General features: G+C 37.3%; 1 protein-coding gene across 5 annotated transcripts in view; it reads left to right on the plus strand.

The window, feature by feature from the left end:
- The window catches only part of TRIM33 (tripartite motif containing 33), a 64873-nt gene that overhangs the window by 34585 nt on the left and 5162 nt on the right, over positions 1–25126 (plus strand). For 4 of the 5 annotated variants that reach the window (XR_004973188.1, XM_036342333.1, XM_036342334.1 and 1 more), the window contains exons 7-18: positions 1600–1746; positions 2199–2316; positions 4023–4297; positions 5121–5285; positions 8421–8621; positions 12052–12184; positions 13850–13913; positions 16359–16518; positions 17614–17963; positions 20213–20336; positions 21923–21997; positions 23948–24100. Coding sequence is in view for 4 of the 5 variants with exons in the window: in XM_036342333.1 (XP_036198226.1) it covers positions 1600–1746; positions 2199–2316; positions 4023–4297; positions 5121–5285; positions 8421–8621; positions 12052–12184; positions 13850–13913; positions 16359–16518; positions 17614–17963; positions 20213–20336; positions 21923–21997; positions 23948–24100 (1965 nt within the window). In the remaining variant the exon portion in view is untranslated. The remainder of the gene's footprint in view (positions 1–1599; positions 1747–2198; positions 2317–4022; positions 4298–5120; positions 5286–8420; positions 8622–12051; positions 12185–13849; positions 13914–16358; positions 16519–17613; positions 17964–20212; positions 20337–21922; positions 21998–23947; positions 24101–25126) is intronic. The other variant, XM_036342335.1, reaches the window with a different exon arrangement.

A 25126-nucleotide genomic window follows, 5' to 3' on the forward strand; every position in this document is an offset into this window, starting at 1 on the left:
TGATTTTTTATATCTTTTAACTTACTGTAAATACATTTTAACGATAGGTCTAAAATAATGTTTTTAAACCATTTCAAGAACTTTAGTATTAAAAGATGCCTTTTAATGCGAAAGTATACATAAATACCTAATGTTAAATCTGATACACTCTCCTAATGTGCTGATAATTTAAACAATAGATGTTTTCTAGTGTAATATGTTTCTAAATTTGTAAAATAGAGTTTTTCCTAAGTTTTATAAGAGGGATGATTTCCAGGGAAGTTGTCAAACTTCTGTCAGTTGAATGTTGTTATTCATTGATTTTATATTATAAAATGGGCAACTTGTTTTCTTAGAGAAAAAAATTGTCTAATAAATCAAGTTGAGTCATTTTTGAACAAAAGAAAAAGAAAAAGTGGTTAAGAGCGAAGTAGATAGGTTGTTTGCTGTGCTGAATGTCAAAGGACATAGGACATCACCTATCCTTTCTGGGAGTTTTACTTCCCAAAAAATCAGTTTATTTTTTTTCTTTGCAGTATTTTCTCCAAATTAGTCTTTCCTTCAACCCTCACTTACTCACTTGTTCTTTATGACTTTTTGTCAGATCAAAACTTTCCCTAATCTCTACTCTTAGAGCTTGTGGAATTTATCTCCCTCATTTTGTCTGAGCATTTAAGAGAAGAGATTTGAACATTAGCTTCATGCCACACCAGTAGGTGGCACTGGTAACAGAAAGTTTTCTTCCGCCTGAAAGTGTAGTGGGTTAAGATTATATAACATTATTTCTAAAAGTCAACTCATTAGGCTATATACTTCATATAATGTATTAGCCCAGTGATTTTCAACCTTTTTCATCTTACAGCACAGATAAAGTAATAACTAAAATTCTTCGGCACATAAAAAATATTTTTTGATGATCTCACCTTCCCTCCCCCCCTCCCCCTCCCACGCCCATCAAAAGGTATACTTTTGATTCATTCACATTGGATGGCTATTGTTGTGTTGGCTGTTGTCATGTTTTATTTGACATTCTAAGGGAGAAGAGGTCAGGTATTGCATGTTCTAAAAATTCTTGTGGCACACCAGTGTGCTTGCTTGTGGCACACGGGTTGAAAATCTCTGGATTAGCCTGATGGAAAGACACTATAACAAAAACATTTCATCTTTTGAAGGAAAAAAGAGATATAAGTAACAGTTTCTCTAGAGAACGAAGTTTTAGTCCCACTTTTGTGAGTAACTTTTCTTTTGATCATAGGCTCATTAAATAATGAGGAACTTGTTAAGTTATATGTTAAAAAATATATATGTAGGTATTGTGCTCATTTTCTTTAATTTTTAATTTTTATTGATTTCAGAGAAGAAGGAAGAGGGAGAGAGAGAAACATCAGTGGTGTGAGAGAATCATTGATCAGCTGCCTCCTGCACGCCCCCTACTGGGGATCAAGCCTGCAACTGGGCCTGTGCCCTGACCAGGAATCTAACCATGACCTCCTGGTTCATAGGTCGACACTCAACCACTGAGCCACACTGGCCAGGCAGTATTGTGTTCATTTTCAATAGAAATAATGACTTGATTTTTTTCATATAGAATTCTTGGGCGACCTTCTTGTTCTGTTTCAGACTGTTACAAAAGAAAGACAGATGAAGTTAATACAGCAGCAGAATGACATCACAGGCCTCTCGCGGCAGGTGAAGCATGTGATGAACTTTACAAACTGGGCAATTGCGAGTGGCAGCAGCACAGCCCTCCTGTACAGCAAGCGGCTGGTGAGGCACATACTGTCTTTATTTTTCTGTAGGTTGACTTTGTTACGCATTCGGGAACTGCACCTGTTTAAAGTGTAGATTTTGAATTTTGGCAGATGTATTCACCACCACATGAAGATACAGAAAATCTCCACCACCCAGTCAAGCTTCCTTGTTCCCCTTAACCCCAGGCCCTAGGCAACTATTAGTCTGATTTTTGTCTATTCTAGAATTTCATATAAGTGGAGTCATACAGTATTCTGTTTTGAAGATACCTAGTATTGTATGCAGTTTATCATCAGAAATGGCAGAAATGCACGCATGTGCATTTGATTGCTAATATAGATAGTCTTTGACACACTGATATTGTTTCATTTGAGACTGACACTGTGGGGCTACATGAGCTTTTATGTCTTATGTTTTTTTAAGTGATATTTAATTTTAAAACTAATGTGAATTTTTTTCCCTTTAAGATTACTTTTCAGTTGCGCCATATTTTGAAAGCTCGTTGTGATCCTGTCCCTGCTGCTAATGGAGCAATACGTTTTCATTGTGATCCCACCTTCTGGGCAAAGAATGTAGTCAATTTAGGTGAGAAATAATTAGTTTTATGAATGTAACTTGGAACACTGAATTAGGAGGAGGAAGTATCTAAAGCAAATTTTATATATTGAAAGTTTTTTAACTTCACTATTAGAAAATATGTTTTTCATTGGAAACTCACCTAAACTATATGTTTATTATATCTTTAAGAATGTTGAGAGTCTCCTGTATAGTTTTTAAAAATGTGTATCATTTTTTTTTTATATATTTTACTGATTTTTTACAGAGAGGAAGGGAGAGAGATAGAGAGTTAGAAACATCGATGAGAGAGAAACATCGATCAGCTGCCTCCTGCACATCCCCCACTGGGGAAGTGCCCACAATCCAGGTACATGCCCTTGACTGGAATCGAACCCGGGACCTTTCAGTCCGCAGGCCGAAGCTCTATCCACTGAGCCAAACCGGTTTCGGCAAAAAATGTGTATCATTTTTAATATTTCCTGACATCTATTAAATTGGCATTGACTCTTTCATTGAAACTTAGCAAACGGGTCTTCATTCTCTGGAAGAATTTGTTAGATGCTTAGTAGTTTGTATATTAATTGAACCGAATCGTCCCCTGGAGGAGGATGTCCAGGATGCTGATGTGTCTGAAAGTTGTGTCCTGAGGAATGTTTGAAAGATAAAAGTAGCTCTTTTCACATGGAAGAGAAATGGACTTTGCTTTTGTTACTTCACAGTGTGGACCTAAGGACCATAGGTGAAAGTTACAGAGCGACAGACCAATAGCTCAGTTTAAAACAAGGCAAAACCCCAAAAACTTTTCCAACAATTAGAACTGTGTACAGAAGCTATCAAAGCAGAAGTGGACAGCCTTCTATGAAAAAGTAGTCTTTGTATATATTCAGATTTGGCTAAAGCCTTAGATCAGGCATCAGCAAACTGTTTTAGTGTGGCATGGTAGCTAAATTTGTTTTTTACATTTTAAAGAGTTGTAAAAGCAAATAAATAAAAAACAAAGAACATATGACAGTTCTTATGAAGCCTAAAATATCTGGCTTGTTATAGGAAAGGTTTGCCAACTCTACCTTAGATCAAACCTTCCTAAAATTTGCCTGCTGTTTTTGGAAAGCAACGGGCTCTGATTTGGATGGGGGAGGGAAGAGCAAGAGAGGTACAGGGATATTGATATGAGAAATCAGGAAAAGTGTCATTTCTAAGGACCTGAGTGGCTTAAAACATTCAGTATTTCCACAGAGGACAGTTTTGTAGCAATGCAATACTTTGCCCTGCACATTTTGGCAATTCAAAAGCAGGTGGAATCAGCAATAGTAATCTTGAGTATCCTTGAATCTTGTCAAAGGAGAATTGATTTAGACCAGCGGTCGCCAACCTTTCGGACCTCACGGACCACCAGTGGTCCGTGCCCACCGGTTGGCAACTGCTGATTTAGACTGACTAGCTGGGCTTCTCTAATAACATCTCTTTCAACTCTTAAATTTTCTGTAAATCTACGTAAATAAAGCATAAGGGCAGGTAATATATCTGAGCAGTCAAAAGCCGATTATTTGTCTTTGGACTATACTAGGTTTCTGATCTTTATCATCTTTAAACCTAGCTCCCACCCCTGCTGTACTGTTGGAAGCTTTGAGTGCTGAGGGTTGTCAGAGAAAAGGAAAAGATATTGATTAATCTACAAAGTAGATGATTTATTTGATTATATGCAAATTATTCTCATTTTTTAAATTCTCCAGGTAATCTAGTAATAGAGAGTAAACCAGCTCCTGGGTATACTCCTAATGTTGTAGTTGGGCAAGTTCCTCCAGGGACGAACCACATTAGTAAAACTCCTGGACAGATTAACTTAGCACAACTTCGACTCCAACACATGCAACAACAAGTGTATGCACAGAAGCATCAGCAGTTGCAACAGATGAGGATACAGCAACCACCTGCTCCTGTATCAACAACAACAACAACAACACAACAGCACCCACGACAAGCAGCTCCTCAGATGTTACAACAACAGGTGAGCATTGTATCACTGCATTATTGGTACAAATTGTGAAGCCCTCAGGGCTACATTCTGTCCTCCATAAATGAGTCACACACTTCACGTGACTAGCATGGAGAAAACTGAAGGTCAGAGTTTAAATATTTGTTCTGGGGATCGCAGGGATGTTGGGAAGTGTGAGGAAGGGCAGTAAGTAAATACTTACCATGGGAAACAAAATTAACTCACCAGTACACAAGTTTTTATTCCTAACTAGGTCTTTTTTGTTTTACACATACATGTGATTTTGGGCCAAAGAGCCAGATTATTTTTGCCCAATACTGATATATTCTTTTTAAAATATATATATATTTTTATTGATTTCAGAGAAGAAGGGAGAGGGAGAGAGAGTTAGAAACATCAGTGATGAGAATCATTGATTGGCTGCCTCCTGCACGCTCCACACCGGGGATCGAGCCCACAACCTGGACCATGTGCCCTGCCTGGGAATCGAACTGTGACCTCCTGGTTCATAGTTATACACTCAACCACTGAGCCACGCTGGCTGGGCCTGATATATTCTTTAGGCATTTGTTCAAATCATTCCCATCCCTGTACCTCTCTTGTTCTCTCCTCCCCCATCCAATCAGAGCTGTTAACGTAGGGTTGGGTAAGTTAATGCTTTAAACACACACACATACTGAGAGAAGGGGCTTGGAGCTAGAGATGAGGAGAATGACTTACACTTTTTACTTTATGTCCTTCTGTATCCTGACAAGTCTTTTTATATAACATTTAATGATTGAAAATAAATCTATAAAAAATATTATTATAGAAATGCAATTTCTACCCTTTGTAGCCTCCAAGACTGATCAGTGTGCAAACAATGCAAAGAAACAACATGAACTGTGGAGCTTTCCAAGCCCATCAGATGAGATTGGCTCAGAATGCTGCCCGGATACCAGGGATACCCAGGCACAGCGGCCCTCAATATTCCATGATGCAGCCACACCTCCAAAGACAAGTATGCCTAGAGTTACATTTGTAAGAATCATACAATTTTAAAACTAAAAGACATCATTTTTCTTGATCAGTTGGTGGGGGGAGAGTGACTGATACCTTTAAGAATTAAGACATAAAATTTTGTATTCAGTTTTAACAACTTCTTTGATGCCATTAATCCCTCTATATACTATGGGATGAGGACCCCTGATCTAGTCCAGCCAATTCATTCTATAGATCTAAATAATAAAGGAGCTTGTTATTTACCCAAAGTCACAAGAGATAACGGTAAAACCAAGATTAGAACCATAGTTCCGGAAATTGTTCCTCTGCTCTTTTAATGTGACATTTTGAGCCCAATACATTTTGTTATGAGAACAAAACAATGTATTTTTAAAAATTTATTTTTACTTTTTTGCTTCTCTCTACTTAGTATTGTTCTTTTTGGGAAGTAGATATACCCATCCTTAAAAATAAATGTATTTAGGGACATGTTTTTTACTCTTTGAATAGTAGGTTACCTTTATATAGGAGACATGATTTTAAAATGAAGCTACTTTGATACAGGATTTCTAGTTATGAAAGAATGCAGTTTATTTTATAACAGTTGGAGTGATGTTTCTTTTAAAGGTTTTTTAAAAAAAACATTTAAAAATATATTTTTTTATTGATTTCAGAGAGGAAGTAAGAGTGGGAGAGAGAGAGAGAGAGAGAGAAACATCAATGATGAGAGAAAATCATTGATCAACACCCCCTACTGGGGTTCGAGCCTGCAACCAGGCATGTACCCTTGACCGGAATCGAACACGGGACCCTTCAGTCCAAAGGCCGGCACTCTATCCACTGAGCTAAACCAGCTAGTGCTCTTTTAAAGATTTTTTAAGACCATCAGAATGATTGGGAGGCCTCATCAGAAACAGATTCTGAGCCATACCCACTGAGTCAGAATTTCTAGGAGGGGGCTACTCAGAAATGTGTGAACGCTTACTGACTCACATCAGTCTGCATACCAAAGTTGACATACTGTCCTTCAACTTTTGAAGAATTAGTGCTCTCTCACATTTAAAGATTGACATTTAAAAGTTACATTATAAGTTTAAGTTTAAATAGTTCCAAAGGACATAATTTCTGGCATATTGTAAATATTGACATTATAAAGTAAAATTCTTATATTTTATTCTAGTAAATGAATCCACTGGCGTCCCAAATACCACAGCAAGCTCCTTTTTGAAAGTCAAAATTTTACGCTGGGACTTGAATATCTCTTCTACTTTCTTTGTCGCATTTTATAAAAATATGTATATTTATGTTAGATAAAGTTATAAATCAATCAGTCTTTGGAGTTATTCTGCAGGAAAAAAAATGTTTATTATAAAATAAAAATTGTTAAATTTTCAGCCATAGTAAGGCTACTATTAAACTGAAACTTTTTCTTTGGACCAAATTTGTATTACAATTATTCCTATTCAGTTTTTTAAGCAGCATATTTATTTACATGCTTTAAGAATATTAGGAAACATAAAGAGTAAAATTCTTTTAGATCTACATTTCTTTTTGAGAAAAATAGAGTCTTTTCAGTTATATGTGTTTGTTATTGTTAGAGTAAGTCAGAATTCAACATCAGTTTTTATTACTAGCTTGTTTTTTGTTTTCATGTGATGCTCAGGAGACATGTTCACAAAAAATTGTGTCTGGGAAGTATAAGAATTTCAATTCTTTGAACATTTTCTAGGTTATCAAAGCTGAATGAATCTCACAATGAGCTGTCAAAACTTTAAAATATCTTATCAATTGATGGCTTTTCAGGTCTTCCTTAATTTTTGTTGCTCATCAAATAACAGAACCCACTTAAAATTTGTTACACAAGTTTTGGTCAAGCACTTGATCAACAGTGTGACAGCTTTATTGTACCTTTACTTGTCTCTCTTGTTTGTTTTTTACCTTGGGGCAATGTGCTAGATAAGATTAGGAATGGGTCAGAGGTTTGCTGTTTTTTTGTGGAGAAGGGTAGTTGTGAAATAATGAAAAAAGAACTTGCAGACCACAGCACATTCTTAGGTAAATTGGGTTTTCTTTAGAAAAAAGTACATATGATTGAAGCTCTGGGCATTAATTGCCCTAGAAGTGTTCACTCCAACCCCCCCCCCCTTTTTTAAAAAATATATTTTATTGATTTTTTACAGAGCGGAAGGGAGAGGGATAGAGAGTTAGAAACATCGATGAGAGAGAAACATCGATCAGCTGCCTCCTGCACACCCTCCACCGGGGATGTGCCCGCAATCAAGGTACATGCCCTTGACCGGAATCGAACCTGGGACCCTTGAGTCCGCAGGCTGACGCTCTGTCCACTGAACCAAACTGGTCAGGGCGAAGTGTTCACCCCTTAATACATAGAAAGCCTTCAGGTATTACTGGGGGGCCAGGTACACCCTTTGGAAGAGGGCAGGAGCTACAGAATCACACTCACCAGCCACCTAAGAACAGTGCTCTATGCTTTGGGGTCCCCACAGAATCCCCGAAGTTTAGAATTTTACATTTTTTAATGTTTTAAATGACTTATATGTGTATAGAAATTTATTTTCCAAAGCTTTTCATCTATATGATCTTAAACAATCCTCATAACAGCCTTACAATGAGACAGATGTGTTTATTTTTGTTCATCATCATTCACATTTCTAAATAACTGATTATGTCACACGAGTTAGAGTCAGGAATTGATGTCATATTTCTGTTTGTAGAGTCATTATTTACATATAAATTATACAATACACAATTAATTCCTTTTATTTAAAAAAAAAGTCAAAGAGGAATGTAGACAAAACAGTGGCTTTCAGGAAATGCTGTTTGAAAACTCGGGGGCTTCCAGATCATCTATTTACATGCATCTTTGTTCTGAATAAGATCATGTCATCAGGTTGAAAATTATTGTCAAGTTTGGCTTTTCCTAAATACAACAAAAAAAATAGAAAAACGAAAAGGCTGAGTTAAATTATTATTTATTTCCTGTATAAGTTTGAGAGGGCTTACTTTTTTGTTTCTCAACCATAGTTATCAGACCCTTGTACAATCTAACTTAAATTAAAAATTGTTGTCAAGGTTTATTCATATTAGGGTATCACCGCTGATTAAATAATGATAGCATCTTCTTTCCTAACAGCACTCAAACCCAGGGCATGCTGGACCTTTTCCTGTTGTGTCAGTGCACAACACCACAATCAACCCAACCAGCCCTACTACAGCTACTATGGCAAGTGCAAATCGAGGTCCTACCAGCCCATCTGTTACAGCAATAGAGTTAATCCCCTCAGTTACCAACCCAGAAAACCTTCCATCGCTACCAGATATTCCACCCATACAGGTTTGTATTTAAGTTTAATGAAAGATTTAAAACCTTGTCTTAATTAGGGATTTCGAGTATATTTTTCTGGTTGTTGTTTTTAAGTTGAGGCATTTTAAATTTAGAATATATTTGAATTTTTAAAAGTTACATTGTGTTAAAACTAGCAATCCTCAATATAACTCCAATATTGTTTAAAAATCATGAATTCATTGTAAATTATTTTAACCTGATTGCTTTCCTGATGTTAGGAGAGATCTTTTTTGGCTAAGCAAAGTGTAGTTGTGTTGGCACAAAGAGTACTGGGCTATATGGAAATTTTTGTACTATATCTGTAAAAAATAAAATTGCTGAGTTATAAGCTTATTATAATTTACAAAGAACTTTAACAGATATTAGTTTAATGCTTGAAATCATTTTATATGATACTAGAGGCCCGGGGTACCTCAGCCTGGCCTGCATTCTCTCTCGCAATCCGGGACCCCTTGGAGGATGTCTGGTGCCCTTCAGTCAGCTGAGTGACGCTCCCACTGTGGGAGGCACTGACCACCAGGGGACAGCTCCTGCATTGAGCGTCTGCCCCCTGGTGGTCAGTGCATGTCATAGCAACTGGTCCAACGATCAACTGGTTGACCAGTTGCTTAGGATTTTATATATATAGATGTAATATATCTACTTTATGGATGAAAGTAAGAGGATAGTGACTTTCTCAGAGTCACCCAGTAAATGTGTTGGGAAAGTTGTAATTCAAAATCTAGATTCCTGATTACAAGTCCAGTTCTCTCCCTAATATTTGTAGAAATTGTAGGGAGATAGTTTGGGATTGGAGGCCTGGAAAGCTGTTAGTTTTCAGAGGCTTTGGGCAACCAGAGAGAGGTGTGTACATGTTTAAGGAGTCATTGACATTTTACTAAGCACTATGTATGCTGAAGTCCTGGGCATTAATGATCATCTATCTATATATATAAAAGGCTAATATGCAAAGTGTCTCCTTGGGAGTTCAATCGGGAGAGTGGGAGTTTGATCGCTTGCTATGACGTACTGTGACCACCAGGGGGCGGCGTGGAACATGCGGCGACCAGCAGCAGTGGTGGGGCGCTGAGGGAGCAAGGGAAGGAGGAGATGGGGAGGTGGGGAACTTGATCAGCCCTGATCGCTGCCAGGCCTAGGGACCCTACCCATGCACGAATTTCTTGCACCGGGCCTCTAGTAAAAAGATAGACAGGACTTGATTCCAGTTCTTAAAGAAACTTCCAAAGGGAGAAGAAGGAAGGTTGCTAATGTCACACTTATCATAATTTGCTAGGGTCACTCTGACCTTGGTCTAGTTTAGTGGTCGGCAAACTGCGGCTCGCGAGCCACATGTGGCTCTTTGGCCCCTTGAGTGTGGCTCTTCCACAAAATACCAACTTCTGCGCATGGGCCACGAAGTTTCAATCGCATTGTACGTGCTCGCCCGCATGTGGTATTTTGTGGAAGAGCCACACTCAAGGGGCCAAAGAGCCACATGTGGCTCGCGAGCCGCAGTTTGCCGACCACTTGTGTAGTTCTTTCTTACGCAGACCAGGTGGTGGAAGTGTATATGTCCCACATCTTTGAAAAGTTGGGCATCATAAGGGAAGAAGGCACATATACTTTCTTTACCATCTTGCCCAGAAGAGCTATGCGGTCAAGACAAGAAGCTCTGGAATGTGTGCCCTCCAGTGTTTAATCTTTTAAAGTGGGCAGAGAATAGAATCCATATTTTCTCTGATATACCTTCTCTTATTAAAGTTATCATTTACTTTTAAAAATTGAGATATAATTCACATACCATAAAACCCCACTTTTAAAAATGTACAGTTCATTGGTTGTTAGTGTATTTACAAGAGTGTGCTACTATCACCACTTAATTTCAGAGCATTTCATTACCCCAAAACAGTGGTCGGCAAACTGCGGCTCGCGAGCCACATGTGGCTCTTTGGCCTTTTGAGTGTGGCTCTTCCACAAAATACCACGTGCAGGCGTGCACGTACAGTGCAATTGAAACTTTGTGGCCCATGTGCAGAAGTCGGTATTTTGTGGAAGAGCCACACTCAAGGGGCCAAAGAGCCGCATGTGGCTCGCGAGCCACAGTTTGCCGACCACTGCCCCGAAAGAAACTCTGTACCCATTAGCAGCCACTCTCCAAGCTGTTTTTCGCGTAGCTGCACCATTTACATTCTCAGCAGCAGTGTGTGAGGATTTCAGTTTCTCCACGTTCTTGCCAATACTTGTTATTGTCACTTGTGTTTAAAAGGAATTAGAGGTGTTACACAAAAGCCCAGCCACAGTAAGACATAGTTAACTATATGAACCAAAAATAGAAAGGGAAACAACGTATTATCTCTGGAAGAACCACTTTTTCTCCTATCCTATAGTTTCTATGGTATAGGAAAAGGAAACATGGGAAGCTATACAGGAAGCAGATGGGGTAGCATTAACTATGTAACAGAGCAGAAAATAAATGCAAGGGCCACTTTGGATATTTGGTAGAATCTTTAGGTTTTCTATATAATATCATGTCATCTGCAAATAATGACAGTTTTACTTCTTCCTATCCAAATTAGATGCCTTTTATTTCTTTTTCTTTCTTAATTGCTCTTGCTAGGACTTCCAATACTAGGTTGAATAAAAGTGGCAAGAGTGGTCTTCCTTGTCTTTTCCTGATCTTAAAGGAAAAGCTTAGCTTTTCACTGTTAAGTATGATGTAGCTCTGGACTTACGACTTATGTTCTTTATTATGTTGAGGTATGTTTTCTCTATACCCACTTGGTTGATAGTTTTGTTTTTTTTCATTAATGGGTGTTGAATCTATTTACTTTTAGAAGAGTCCTCCCTTGCCTCTGATATGTTTTGAGCTGCTTTATTCTGATTAGTTTTCTGTCAGTCCAATTCTACCTTGGTTTTTGTATGTATAGTTTCTTTCACAGTTTCTGCTTCAATGCCAAGTTTTTCTGTTTTATTGTCATGAAAATCAGTATGGTTTTTGAGAGGAAAGGACAGCAAGTAATAAATATATGTGTTCAGTTTTCAAAAAGTGATCTTGAATGGTTTTGGGGGAGCTATGTTTGTTGAAATAAAGGGAGGAAGACGGGACAAGGATGTTGGAAAACAGGGTCCTGCATCAGTTTTGAGTAAAGGCAGACATGTCAGTGTGTCAGTCCTGTTTTCATAGCAGAACGTAAAGAGCTTAGTGGATCGCTGGGTCTGTCCTGACCTGCCAGGTGTTTGTTGCATATTATTATGGCTTTATTCACATCAACTTTATACTGTATGGAGCCTCAGGGAGCCTAAGGAAGCAATAGTTAAGCCGACTTAAATGCAGGCTAATCTATTTATTAGGAAACTGAGCGTAAGTGGTTATATTAATTAAATGAATAACATCTCTGTTTAATCAAAGCAAATTTATCTTTTTTGTTTTTCTCTTTAGTTGGAAGATGCTGGTTCAAGTAGTTTAGATAATCTACTAAGTAGATACATCTCAGGCAGCCACCTACCCCCACAGCCTACAAGTACCATGAATCCCTCTCCAGGTCCCTCTGCCCTATCTCCAGGATCATCAGGTAAAACCAACTGAGGTACTGCCTCATTTCTTTAACACCTTAACAAAAATTCTCTCTCAGTATATGCATTTGGGTTCTTCAGAAAAATAGAATCAATAGGAGATTTGTGCGCGGGTGGGAAGGGAAAGAGAGAGGGATGTTAAGGAATAGCTCATGTGATTGTTGGGGCTGGCAAGTCCGAAGTCTGCAGGTTGGTTGCCATGCTGGAGACCCAGGGAAGAGCTGATGTAGCCTTGAGTGTGGAGGCAAAATTCTTTCTTCCTCTGGTGATCTCAGTCTTTTTTTTTCCAGTTGATCAGCAGCCTAGCCAGGTTCTCTAGCCAGGTTCTAGCCAGGATCTCCAGCCAGGTTGATCTCAGTCTTTTAAGGTTTTCAACTCATTGGATGAGGCCCAAACACATTATGGAAGTTGATCTTTTTTACTCTAAATCTACTGATTTAGGTGTTAATCACATCTTAAAATACCTTCATAATAACATTTAGACTGGTGTTTGGACAATTGGTATTGTATTCTAGCCAAGTTGACGCACCAAAGTAACAACCTCATAACATATATGTTTTTTCTGACTGCTCTATTTTTCTTCAAATACTTTAGGCATTCTTCAGCTAACTGAAGTCGTAGGAGTTTCTATCGTAGTGCACACTGTTCAGAACTCCAGTGTGCCCCTCTCCCCGGCTTTATTCATGTTCATTGCTGGACCTGTAGTTCCATTTACTTTCTATGTCTTATATTTTATGATATAGATCATCAGCTGAAGAATTCTTTGGTTTCAACCCAAGTTCAAAACACTTGGTAAAATAATGAAAAGTGGAAAAATTGTTTTAAAAAAAGAGTTGAGGAAAGGCAAGTGAATTTTCAAATGGTAATTTTAAAACAAAAACTTAAATTTATTGGAAACTGTTAAAAAGTGACCAATCAAGTCCATGAGATGTAGCTCTCTTCCGAAACCCAGGTGTTTATTGACCTTACCAAGAGAATGATTGAAGCAACTCCCCCCAGATTTATGGTGCAGAGTAGTTATGGGATATATTTTTCTGGTATAAATTAGATGTTATTTTTTTCTTACTAAAACAGATTACCTCATTATTTCTAGAGAAAGAATAGTTCAAATTTAAATGTGGGTTTTGCATGAGATGCATCATTAATAGATTTTTTGAGTCATCTAATTTTTGAGGTTTAATATAATTATTCTAGAACTCTGAAAAAAAAAAGAATAAATAATAGGAATATAAGTAGTATATTTATCAGATAACGTAGGGAAAGACGGCAAATAGCTTTCTCTTGGTCAGTTTTCATTGATCCGATCGTGTTGCTGTGAGGCTCTGGGGATGGTGCTCATCTGAGAGAAACTGGTTGAGGTCTGCCAATGATTACAAATGCCACACCTGACTTCAGGGCTAAGCCTGGGTCTGATTTTCAGGAAATTAAAAAAAAATTATGTGTTGATTTTAGATAGAGGAAGGGAGGGAGGAACAGAGGGAGAGATTGATTTGTTGTCCTACTTATCATACCCACAACCTTGGTTTATCAGTCAATGCTCTAACCAACTGAGCTATCTGGCCAGGGCAGCTAAATTGTATTATGATGATCTTGGAATCTGTAACTAGTAGGTAGAATTCTGAATATTCATACCTGCATTAATATTCATTTTGACTTATTTGCAGGTTTATCCAATTCTCACACTCCTGTGAGACCCCCTAGTACGTCTAGTACTGGCAGCAGAGGCAGGTGAGTATTACATTATTAATAGGTACAATTTTTTATTAAGAATTATTTCAAATATATACTTTAAAAAATGAATATTACAGTGAACTCTTACATACTTACAATCTAGCTTCAATAATCACCAAGTTATGGCCAATCTTAATTCTCTGTTCATTCCCTCTTGGTCTGGATTATTTTGAAACAAATCTCAGATATCCTATTTACTTGTGACTGTTTCAGAATATATCACTTAAAATACAAGGATTTAAAAATTTTATAACCACAGAACTATTATCACACCTAGAAAAAATGTAATGGATAATTCTTTAATATTACTAGAGATACAGTTAAATGTTCAGATTTCCCCATAAATAGCTTTTAAAATTTCCCATAAATACCTTTACATTGCCACCGATATATATGTTGAAGTCAGAATCAATGTATGTGAGGAGGTGTATTGTTTTTCCTATAGCATTCCATCCATTTTGTCATTTAAATACACTTCCTGCTGTTTTTTCTCTATATTGTATTTAGATCAGGAGGTTTGATTGGATTCAGGTTTGATTTGGGGGAAAGGGTAGTGGTGCTGTGTATTCCCATAAGGGTCACAGAATGTCTGGTTGGGTTTTATTTGTTTTGTGAAAGGGATCATTAATGATCATTGCCTAACTTTTTTTTTACTGGTTGAAAAATGATGCATTTGAATTATTGTATTATTCCTTCTTTGTTTATTAAACAATTCTGTAAACAGACACTTTCTGCCATCAACTATTTGGTTATGGGAAAAGCTGAGTGAATAGATTCGTTCTATTTACCTATTGAGTTGATTTCCCAGCACCCTTCAACAGTGACCAATGGTTTTATTATTTTTAACTTTATGAACTCATATACTTAAATATATTTTATATGATCCAAACCATTGTAGATGTTATTTTATTGATGCTTAAAGTTTTTTATCTTTGGCCTATCAGAGCTTTTTAAAGTCTGACCCCAGCATCCTCTGAAGGCTTCCTTGTTTGTTATTATAAAATGATTGTCCAGATTCATCTTGTACATTACCTGCTTCAGAACTGGAATCAGCCATTTCTCTAAGAAATCTGGTCATGTTAGTGAGAAATGGTGCTTGGAGACAGTCTTCTAGGAACTAGGGATACTCATTACTACTGAATTATTGTTTTTTATGCCTTTTTGGTGGACAGAACTAAGAAAATGGGGGTGGTGGGAGAGAATGTGTTTTAAGATAAAATACAATAATGTTGACTTTTACTGTTTAGTTTAAATAATTTAGTATAATATAATGCAAGAAAGATTTACGTTATAGGATTCTTTTGTATGCATGAGTGCACATGCATTTTGAAGATTGGTCCTTTCAAACACTTGCTTGACCTTTTTTTTTAAATATATTTTTTTAAATATATTTTATTGATTTTTTACAGAGAAGAAGGGAGAGAGATAGAGAGTTAGAAACATCGATGAGAGAGAAACATCGATCAGCTGCCTCCTACACATCTCCTACTGGGGATGTGCCGGAAACCCAGGTACATGCCCTTGACCGGAATCGAACCTGGGACCTTTCAGTCTGCAGGCCGACGCTCTATCCACTGAGCCAAACCGGTTTCGGCTTGCTTGACTTTTTAATTATACTTTAATAATCAGTACTTTTAGAAGAAAAGAATAAATTGAGTGAAAAAAAAAGGTGTCCATTCTTAGAAGTAATACACATCAGTTATTCACATCTCTTGCCAGTGGTTTTGCTTTGTGTTCTAGGTATAACTGATTAGTCTTGTGTCATTACATTGATTTCAAATAAGGACATTCTAGGTTGTTTTTTTTTTTTTTTTTAATATATTTTATTGATTTTTTTACAGAGAGGAAGGGAGAGAGATAGAGAGTTAGAAACATCGATGAGAGAGGAACATCGATCAGCTGCCTCCTGCACACCTCCCACTGGGGATGTGCCCGCAACCCAGGTACATGCCCTTGACCGGAATCGAACCTGGGACCCTTCAGTCCGCAAGCCGACGCTCTATCCACTGAGCCAAACCGGTTCCGGCTAGGTTGTTTACTATTTGTTATCCTCTTTTCCCAATTCCCTGCCCATAAAAACTAAACTAGCAATTCCTTTGAGAAGGCTTCATGAACCACTGTTGATGTTATTTTCTTCAGATGTTTGGGGGTAGAGAAGAGTTAAAACTACTTTTATAGAGAGAAGGGAAAATGATTGTTTACTAGACTTCTTACCTGGTGTATTGTAAGTGCCTCAGAACATAACATGTGTTTTTAAGATCTTCTGAAAGTTTGATTTACATTTTTAAGAATTGGAAGCTAAGTTTATACCACACTCCTCTTAACAACATTATGAAGTATCTTATCTTAAAATTAATTGTCTGTTGCTTTCACATTAATGAACATTATTTTTATACACACCACACAGTCAAACATATGTGGCCTTTCTTGTTTTTTTATTAGCTGTGGGTCATCAGGAAGAACTGCTGAGAAGACAAGTCTTAGTTTCAAGTCTGATCAAGTGAAGGTCAAGCAAGAACCTGGGACCGAAGACGAAATATGTAGCTTTTCAGGAGCCGTGAAGCAAGAGAAGACAGAGGACGGCAGGAGGAGTGCCTGCATGGTAAAGCCCACTGGGATCTGCCGGGACCCTTCCCTCTCCGCGTGTGCTAGACTGAACAGTTCTGCCGTGAACATGTATTTAACGCTTGCATTTCTGTGCCGGTACTAGCCAATTATCTCTTTTTCCAACTCAGTGTCTCTAAATGTTAGCTGTAACTGATCAGAAAAGAATCATACTAAAGATTCATTTAAAATTATCTTTTTATTTTTAATTGGTCGTATTTTTTGCCATGATTTTAAGTCAGATTCTATCTTATTCTGAATTTTTTAATCATCTCAGGCCACAAATGACCCTTGGCTATTTGCCTGGACCTGTACATTCAGAATTAAGGCTGCTGACATGAAAGAAGTTAACAATCAAAGAGTTTTGTGATGGGGGAAGATTGCCTTTAGCTTATGAATTATTACCCATTTTAGAGTTCCCAGATGGGACACTTTATAGAATTTATAATATAGGATGAAAGAAGGCACAAGTCTCTTTGTTTAGAAATTTCTATCTTGGTTTTTTTCTTCCTGCCTGGGCTTCTGTGTGGTTGGCACATAGAAATTTTAGCTCGAGCTATATATTGAATGCACTGTATGTAGGTTTAGAGAGCAGCACATTTAGCCATGGGTTTGGAGCAGTATCACCTCTTTATCCAGAACTTAATCTGGAAAGTACCTCCAAAACAGGTTAAAAGATTCTTTTTTATATTGTCATGATCTTCCTACATTTGTAGAATAAGTGGGCAGAAGAATGCTCCTCAAAAGCTTTGCAGTAGATTCTTGAGTGAAAAATAACACACCAACATCAACTCTCTTTAGGAAAAGTATAACCCTATGCTCACTTCCCAGTCAGTGTGCTTAGCTGTTAAATTAATTTCCTTACTATCTGCGTGAACCAATATTTCGGAGACTGCTCCCTAAAATCACAAATTAACATGCCTAAATAAATTTGGGGTTAATTTCATTTCTTTATGTCACTAATATGATTTCCAAAGTAATTTTAAGTTAGGTCAGTATATCTGTATACATGTTAACATAAGGTTACACACACACACAGCTAACAATAATGGATTAAATGATTCTTCAAGAGGTTGTCCTTGTTTTGTTTTAGTTGAGCAGTCCTGAGAGTAGTTTGACACCACCTCTCTCAACCAACCTGCATCTAGAGAGTGAGTTGGATGCATTACCAGGAGTGGAAAACCATGTGAAAACTGAGCCTACAGATACGAATGAGAGCTGCAAACAGTCAGGGCTCAGCAGCCTTGTTAATGGAAAGTCTTCAATTCGAAGCCTCATGCACAGGTCGGCAAGGATGGGAGGAGATGGCAACAGCAAAGATGATGACCCAAATGAAGATTGGTGTGCTGTCTGCCAAAATGGAGGGGATCTCTTGTGCTGTGAAAAATGTCCAAAGGTCTTTCATCTAACTTGTCATGTTCCAACACTTCTTAGCTTTCCAAGGTACCAGTGAAATAATTGATTTTTTGATGATGTTTACTTTTATAAACAAACAAACAAACCCACCAGAAAGTTAGGGCAGGGGGCCTTCTTAACCATTGCATATATAGTAAAACGGGCCTGTTCCTTTGGTATTACCTTCTAGAGAAACTAATAGTTGAACAATAAACTGTCCAAGATGTAAGTGCTGCCGCATTAATGATAAAGTGTAGATTATTTCCTGGCCTTCAGTTTATATTTAATGTAAACAAATTAGATAAAACTCTTAATTATAAGGGGCAAGGGCAGATTTCCTCTTCAAGTTAATTTTTAAGATCTATTGCCATCATTTTAAAAAAAATATATGTTTTAATTTGAGAGGGAGAGAGAAACATCAATCAGCTACCTCCTGACGCCCCCTACTGGGGATTGAGCCTGCATCCCAGGCATGTGCCCTGACTGGGGATCGAACCAGTGACCTCTTGGTGCATGGGACGATGCTCAATTCACTGAGCCAAACCAGCCGGGCTATTGCCATAAATTTTAATAGGTTCTACAATTATTTTATTTCTGAATGCTATTTAGTTTTATGACAACTATATTAAATTTTACCCAAACTTTTTTAATGTCTGAAAGCTCTCAGAAGACATTTTAAAGAAAAAACTCCTTGTGAAAACACTTCAGTGTTGTGAATATTTTAGAAACAGCTTTCTCTTGACCACTGGAAGTAGTTAATTGGCTCTGCCTGCCTGAAGCACTGTGTGCAGACTTCTCAGGCTTTTCTTTGGATCTAGGTGAAATGTCTTTTAGTCATTAACTTTGAATAGACAATTACTGAATTACTTATTTAAAAGGAAATGATTTGGGGATAAGATAAAGAGCATTGTCCTTGGACCCCGTGTCGGCTAAATCTAGTTTCAAGTATAAAACAGCTGTCATTGAGCACCCAAGGCAAGCTGAGAGGCCAGTTCATGCAATGGAATAGATGTGCTGGGCGGGTGACAACGTAGTCTAGCTGTAACTCTGTAGGGAACTAGTTAACTTGATTACTTTGGGCTGCTCACAGATTTTTAGGGATCATCTACATCTACAAGTGGTAGTTGGTTTTAGAAGAGCTCTTTTTCTTTAACATTTTATGTTCACACAGTTTCAGCTTCAGTTGATTTCAGAGATCATAAGCTGAGTCATACTTCTTTCTGTCTGTCCTCTTCCCCAGCCCTTACCTGGGTTTCTTTTAAAGGAAAGTAAACCGGTGTTCTTGGGGAAACTCACCTTTCCTGTCTATACATAACAAGCTTACATTTCCTCTCAGATTTCTGAGAAACAGTGATTTTAGCTGAATGTGAAAAATTCAACCTTTTGGCTTAGAACACTGGTGGATATAAAAACTGTCAGAATATTTTTCTGAAGAATTGTATTCTTACCTAAATCTTAGGAGGCATAGTCATTTGCCAAAGATGCCATAAGGGCCTTCTTTTTCTTTACTCTTTTAGAAGAGAAAAGTATTGGCGTTTTGGCCTTGAAATGAAGGCTTTTCATATTTTTCTTGTCTTTGAATAGTAACATCTGCTGGAACATTAGAATTTTGCCACTGAATGCCTTCCATCAAAGGCAGAGGCTTTGGGGGAATCGAAGCTGTTGGCACACAGTAGTATAGTCTCGAGATGTAGACTTTACGTATGTGTGTAAGGGATGAGGAGAGTGAACGTGCATGACTCACTGGAGTTTATGGTTTGATAGACTGAGCAGACTTGAAAACTAAGGTGTATATGTGCATGTGCTTGTGTTTGTAAGGGTGTCTGTGTGTGTGTGTGTGTTCGTATGCGTGTGTGTATGCATGTGAGTCTAGGCTTTTGACTGGCTATGAACAAATAGTTGTTTTATTTTTGTCATGTTTAATACATGCCAAAACAGTACAGGACACCTGAGGAATCCCATGTCCTGTACTCTTTCTTGTTTGTTAATACGGGATCATTGTGATTACTGGTGTCTGAGAATTGGTCTTACGCTGCATACTGCTCATCAGCTTTGTACTATGAGAAGGCCTATTGAATGCCAAGATACTGGTTTTATATTGCCTTCCAGAAGGTAATCAGTTGAAGAATGACTGGGAAAATTTGGGGAAAGTTTTACCATACAATTTCACTTTATGAAAAGAAAATAGAAACGAGAGAAAACAAACCACCTCTAGAGTCTTAACCTCTAGGGAATTAGCTTCCCTAGAGTGGGTTTTGTTGTCATTCTATGGACTAATTGTCTGTTTTCCTCTTTAGTGGGGACTGGATATGCACATTTTGCAGAGATATTGGGAAACCAGAAGTTGAATATGATTGCGACAATTTGCAACATAGTAAGAAGGGGAAAACTGCACAGGGATTAAGCCCTGTGGACCAAAGGGTAAGTGTGAAATCAGTTGGTGTATTATTAGGGATTCTGTAGTTGTCTGGCTCTACATTTTTTAAGTGTGATATACATGTAACCTGATACACTTTCATTTTTTAATCTTTCCATCTGATGATATATTGATGACTTCTGAAATCTTTATCGCTAGCCTCAGCTTTAGACTCATATCCAGTTTTCTCATACTGAACATGCCTCAACCAAAATCTTCATTTTTAATTCTCTTCTTCAAAAAGCAAAAGCAATAAATAACAACATAAAAACTGTACTTCTCCCCCAGTGTATTACCATTATCTCTGTTGCTCAAGCCAGAAATCTGAGAGAAATAAAAGAATCAGGAGTGACTTTATAATATTATGTTCTTACTTCCCCTAATGATTACTTTATGAGATAGCCATCATAGCCTGTCATCTGCACTACTGTAATAATCTCTTCACTGGACTCCCTCTGATTCTACTCCTGCCCCCTTACAGTCCATTTTCTGTACTGTTCATAACGTTCTTTTTAAAAATGTAAACAGGGCTATCACTCCCTTGCTTAACATCCTTGAACAGCTTCCCATTGTATTAAAAATGGAATCAAAATCCTCTTCCTCACTTCAGTCGGATTTCTGCTCATGTAGTCCATAGTCTGATCTTCATAGAAAAATACCTTTCACATAGTTCTGTGGTTAATTATGTTTGGCTCTAATCTGATGTATATACTTCACAAAATCCCCCCTCCACTATCTATGAAGAGAAGGTATGTGTTTAGAATGTACAAACTTAAAAGAAATTTAAGCAAATGAAAACTAAAGGTAAAATGCATGTCAGTTTATTTCTGGTTTTTTAAAAATATTCTAGAGTTGGGTTGAGAAGATACAGATAGTTTTTATTTAATTTTGAACCTGAGTGGAATAATTTCAAGAAAGGAATTAAAAACATGTCTGGCCTGCCACAGGGGGTTACAACACGAGTAGCAACAGCAATAATTTATAGATTACTAGGTAATCTATAAATTATTGTACAAAATGCTATATGTTGCTTTTCTGACTCCTTCCATGTGTATAAATAGTTGCATTAATAGTAGATAAATTACCTTTGTTATCAGATAAGAACAAAAGCACTCTGTCTTTGATAAGTGCATTTAAAGTAGAACAGAAGATAGTTTCAAAACTAAACGGGAAACGAAGCGGTTTTCTTTGGGTGTAAGTTTAGTTGGAGAGCTAGTAGTAGTAATACTATATAATAAACGGGTAATGTGCAAATGGATTGAACGGCTGAATGACCGGTCACTATGACATGATGCACACTGACCACCAGGGGGCAGACGCTCAGTACAGGAGCTGCCCCCTGGTGGTCAGTGCACTTCCACAGGAGGAGTGCCGCTCAGCCAGAAGCCCAGAAGCCTGGCTCACAGCCGCTCCCTGCGAGGGCTCCCGACGGCGAGAGGGTGCAGGCTGGGCTGAGGGACCTCCCCGAGTGCACGAATCTTGTGCACTGGACCTCTAGTACTTTATAATGATAAACTCCTTATTCTCAAGAAGATCTTATTAGGCAAAAAAAACTTAAGGGATTTCTTACCTTTTCTTTTTTTTCGGCCAGAAATGTGAACGTCTTCTGCTTTACCTCTATTGTCATGAGTTAAGTATTGAATTCCAGGAGCCAGTTCCTGCTTCGGTGAGTTGTTTTCCTTAGTACCACCCTGGTGAAGACTCCTCTGTTAAAACTCCAGCTTCTTGAAGACTCTCCTCAACCTCTCCAAGGCTCAAGTTTTCTAATACCATTTCATCCCTCATTGGGTTCTTTCAAGGGATATATAGTCTATGGTAACCTGGGTAAATGTTTTAGCATCATACCTAGTAGCACTTTAAATATTTCTTATTAATCAGAAATTTTAGTAGGGCCAAGTGGATATGAGTTCCACTAGTTAAAATTGGAGTTTGTTTTTAAAGATTTTGTTGCGCTGATGGAAATGTAGTGAATTTAATTTCCATGTCCTCTGTTACCTTTAAGGTAAGGGGTAATAGGTATAATGGAAATAATCTTGAACCTAGGAGTCAGGAGACAACTTCTCTCAGTTCTGCCATTAGCCATCCTTATAACTGGGAAAATTACATATATTCTTGCCTTTACTCTTTAAACTGTGCAGTGGGAGTATTGGACTAAATTATTTCTAAGATTCTAGTTCTACGATTCTAGGTTCTGTAGGTCGGGGAGAAAACAATCTATGTATTTGAATAAACGTGTAAAATTTAATCTTTTATACTGGCTCTGCCTTTATAAGCCCTCTTTTATGAAAAGTCAAGATTAAGAAAAGATTGGGAAAATTTTGCAAGTCAATATTCTTTAACTTAAAGGGGACTTTAGTAAGGAATAAATCATTGCCTCTGACGTCCCATAGCAAAAGGAACATAAGAGGTGCTTAGTGCATCATAAATGGTCTGAGACTATGCTATACATCTTTTATTTGTTAGCCAACATTTGTTGAATTAAGATGTTACTGAATACCAGATGTGCTATACAATATTGAATAGTAGATTTGTGTACTGAATAGCTTCAGAAATGAATTTTACAGCACAGAAGGTCTAGACCTGCAGTTCTCAACCTGTGGGTTGCGATTCCTTTGGGGGTCGAATGACCCTTTCACAGTGGTCGCCTAAGACCATCGGAAAACACATATATAATTACATATTGTTTTTGTGATTAATCACTATACTTTAATTATGTTTGATTTGTAACAATGAAAATACATCCTGCATATCAGATATTTACATTACGATTCATAACAGTAGCAAAATTACAGTTATGAAGTAGCAACGAAAATAATTTTATGGTTGGGGGTCACCACAACATGAGGAACTGTATTAAAGGGTCGCGGCATTAGGAAGGTTGAGAACCACTGGTCTAGACACAAGGAATATGTTTTGTGCAAATAGTAATCATCTGATATTAGCAGGTCTGTCTTGTCTTTAAGTTCATGAGAAAGTGACTTTCAAATTATTTTTCATGAACTATTGAAAAAGCTTCTCTATGTTTAGTTATTTCCCGAGGATACAAATTTTTGGCCAAGAGTCCGGGGCCAGAACTTCCCAGCATGATCACTGAGTGGTTAAACATTATTTTTGGCGGGGGGGGTGGGGGGAGGAGCGGCGGTATTCCAATCTTTCTTCCTCTGTTGCTATGTCCACAGTACTTTGTGATAAAAAGTTAAGTCCTCTAAAAGATATCATGTTCTAATAATAATAATACCTTTTGTAACCATTTTCCCTTTCCTATTTAAAAATAACCTCTTCAGGAATCATAAAATTCTGATGAGCTACCTGTATCTTTACATTAGTGACTGGTTATCCTTGCTATTTGCTTTCTTTTCAAATTTACTTCTTAAAGATAGAACTTAGGGGCCTTCATAACATGGATCCTGCCACATATTCTGAACATGATTTGATTTTCATGATAAAATTGGGGCCAAAGATAAATAGTACATTCACTATACCCCAAATTTTCAAGTAGCTGACTCATTAGTCAATATATTTTCCCCCTAAAATTAAGATGCTATGGATTTTCAAATTAAAAACAGTTTGGCATTTGGGAGAACCCTTATCTAGCCATATTTATTTGCTCTTTTAGATACCAAACTACTATAAAATTATAAAGAAACCAATGGATTTATCTACCGTGAAAAAGAAGCTGCAGAAAAAACATTCCCAACACTACCAAGTCCCAGATGACTTTGTGGCTGACGTCCGTTTGATCTTCAAGAACTGTGAAAGGTTTAATGAAGTATGTTAGCTTCCAAACTGTAGTCTGGGATTATTAGTTTTTATTTGTTTGTTGGTTTTATTGTTTGGATTTTGCTTTTCCTGCCAAGTGATTTTTCTAATTTGATTTAAAATTACTTTTTCTGCTTCAATTCTGTCAAGAGTAAAATTGTCATCTACAGCTCCAAAAAAGAAAGTTTACTGTGTATGATTTGAAGTGTATACTTAAACATAATAAATCAGGAATGTTATTAAATATCCCTTCCTGAACAAGTTGAGGAGTTAAGTATAGAAAGTAGTCTCTAGTTAAGTATGTTTTGTGGGAAACTGTTATAAAAGCCTAAATTTTGGGTACATTGAGTACATTGAAGAAAGACATTTATAACAGGGTCCTTTGATTTTATTATTGACCATATAAATGTAGGACCTTAAAATCAGCAACAACTCTGGTGGCTCGTTTTGAACAGTAGCCCAGAGTCTATAATGTTGAGTTTTTGGATCTCAGCAATGTGACTTTCATTAATTTTGGCTTTGTATTTTTATGAGGCTAAGGATTTGTTATCCATATCTTGTAAAGAAATGTGATACACACACACACATACCTCCCTTAAGGAAATAATTTTGGTTATCTTTGGGAAAAGTCAAGTTGCCTATTGTTAAGGAAATTTTTCATTATTACAGGAGAAAATGGAATTGGATGAGAATTCATAAAATCTTTAAAAAGGATTACTTTATTACTAAAGCCTCATCTTAATTACTGGTAAAAATTGGGTGCCATGTGACTATTACTAAAATAAATCACGTTGAATCATTTAAAATTTACTCATAGCTGCTTCTGGAAGCATCTAGATGACTGTAAAAAATTTTAAAAAGTTTACTAGGTGAAAAGTCTAGTCACCTCAATAGCAGTATGCCACAGAGAACAGTAAAACTAAAATTAATACAGTCCCAAGGTTTTGTCTTGTTTTCTAATGCACTTAGGTTATTTTAAATAAATGTGCTTTCATGAACTATAGCTAGCATTTGCCAGGGAGAAGGCCCATTTTTT

This window comes from Myotis myotis, unplaced genomic scaffold, assembly GCF_014108235.1.
Source record: "Myotis myotis isolate mMyoMyo1 unplaced genomic scaffold, mMyoMyo1.p scaffold_m19_p_18, whole genome shotgun sequence".
Lineage (NCBI taxonomy): Eukaryota > Metazoa > Chordata > Mammalia > Chiroptera > Vespertilionidae > Myotis > Myotis myotis.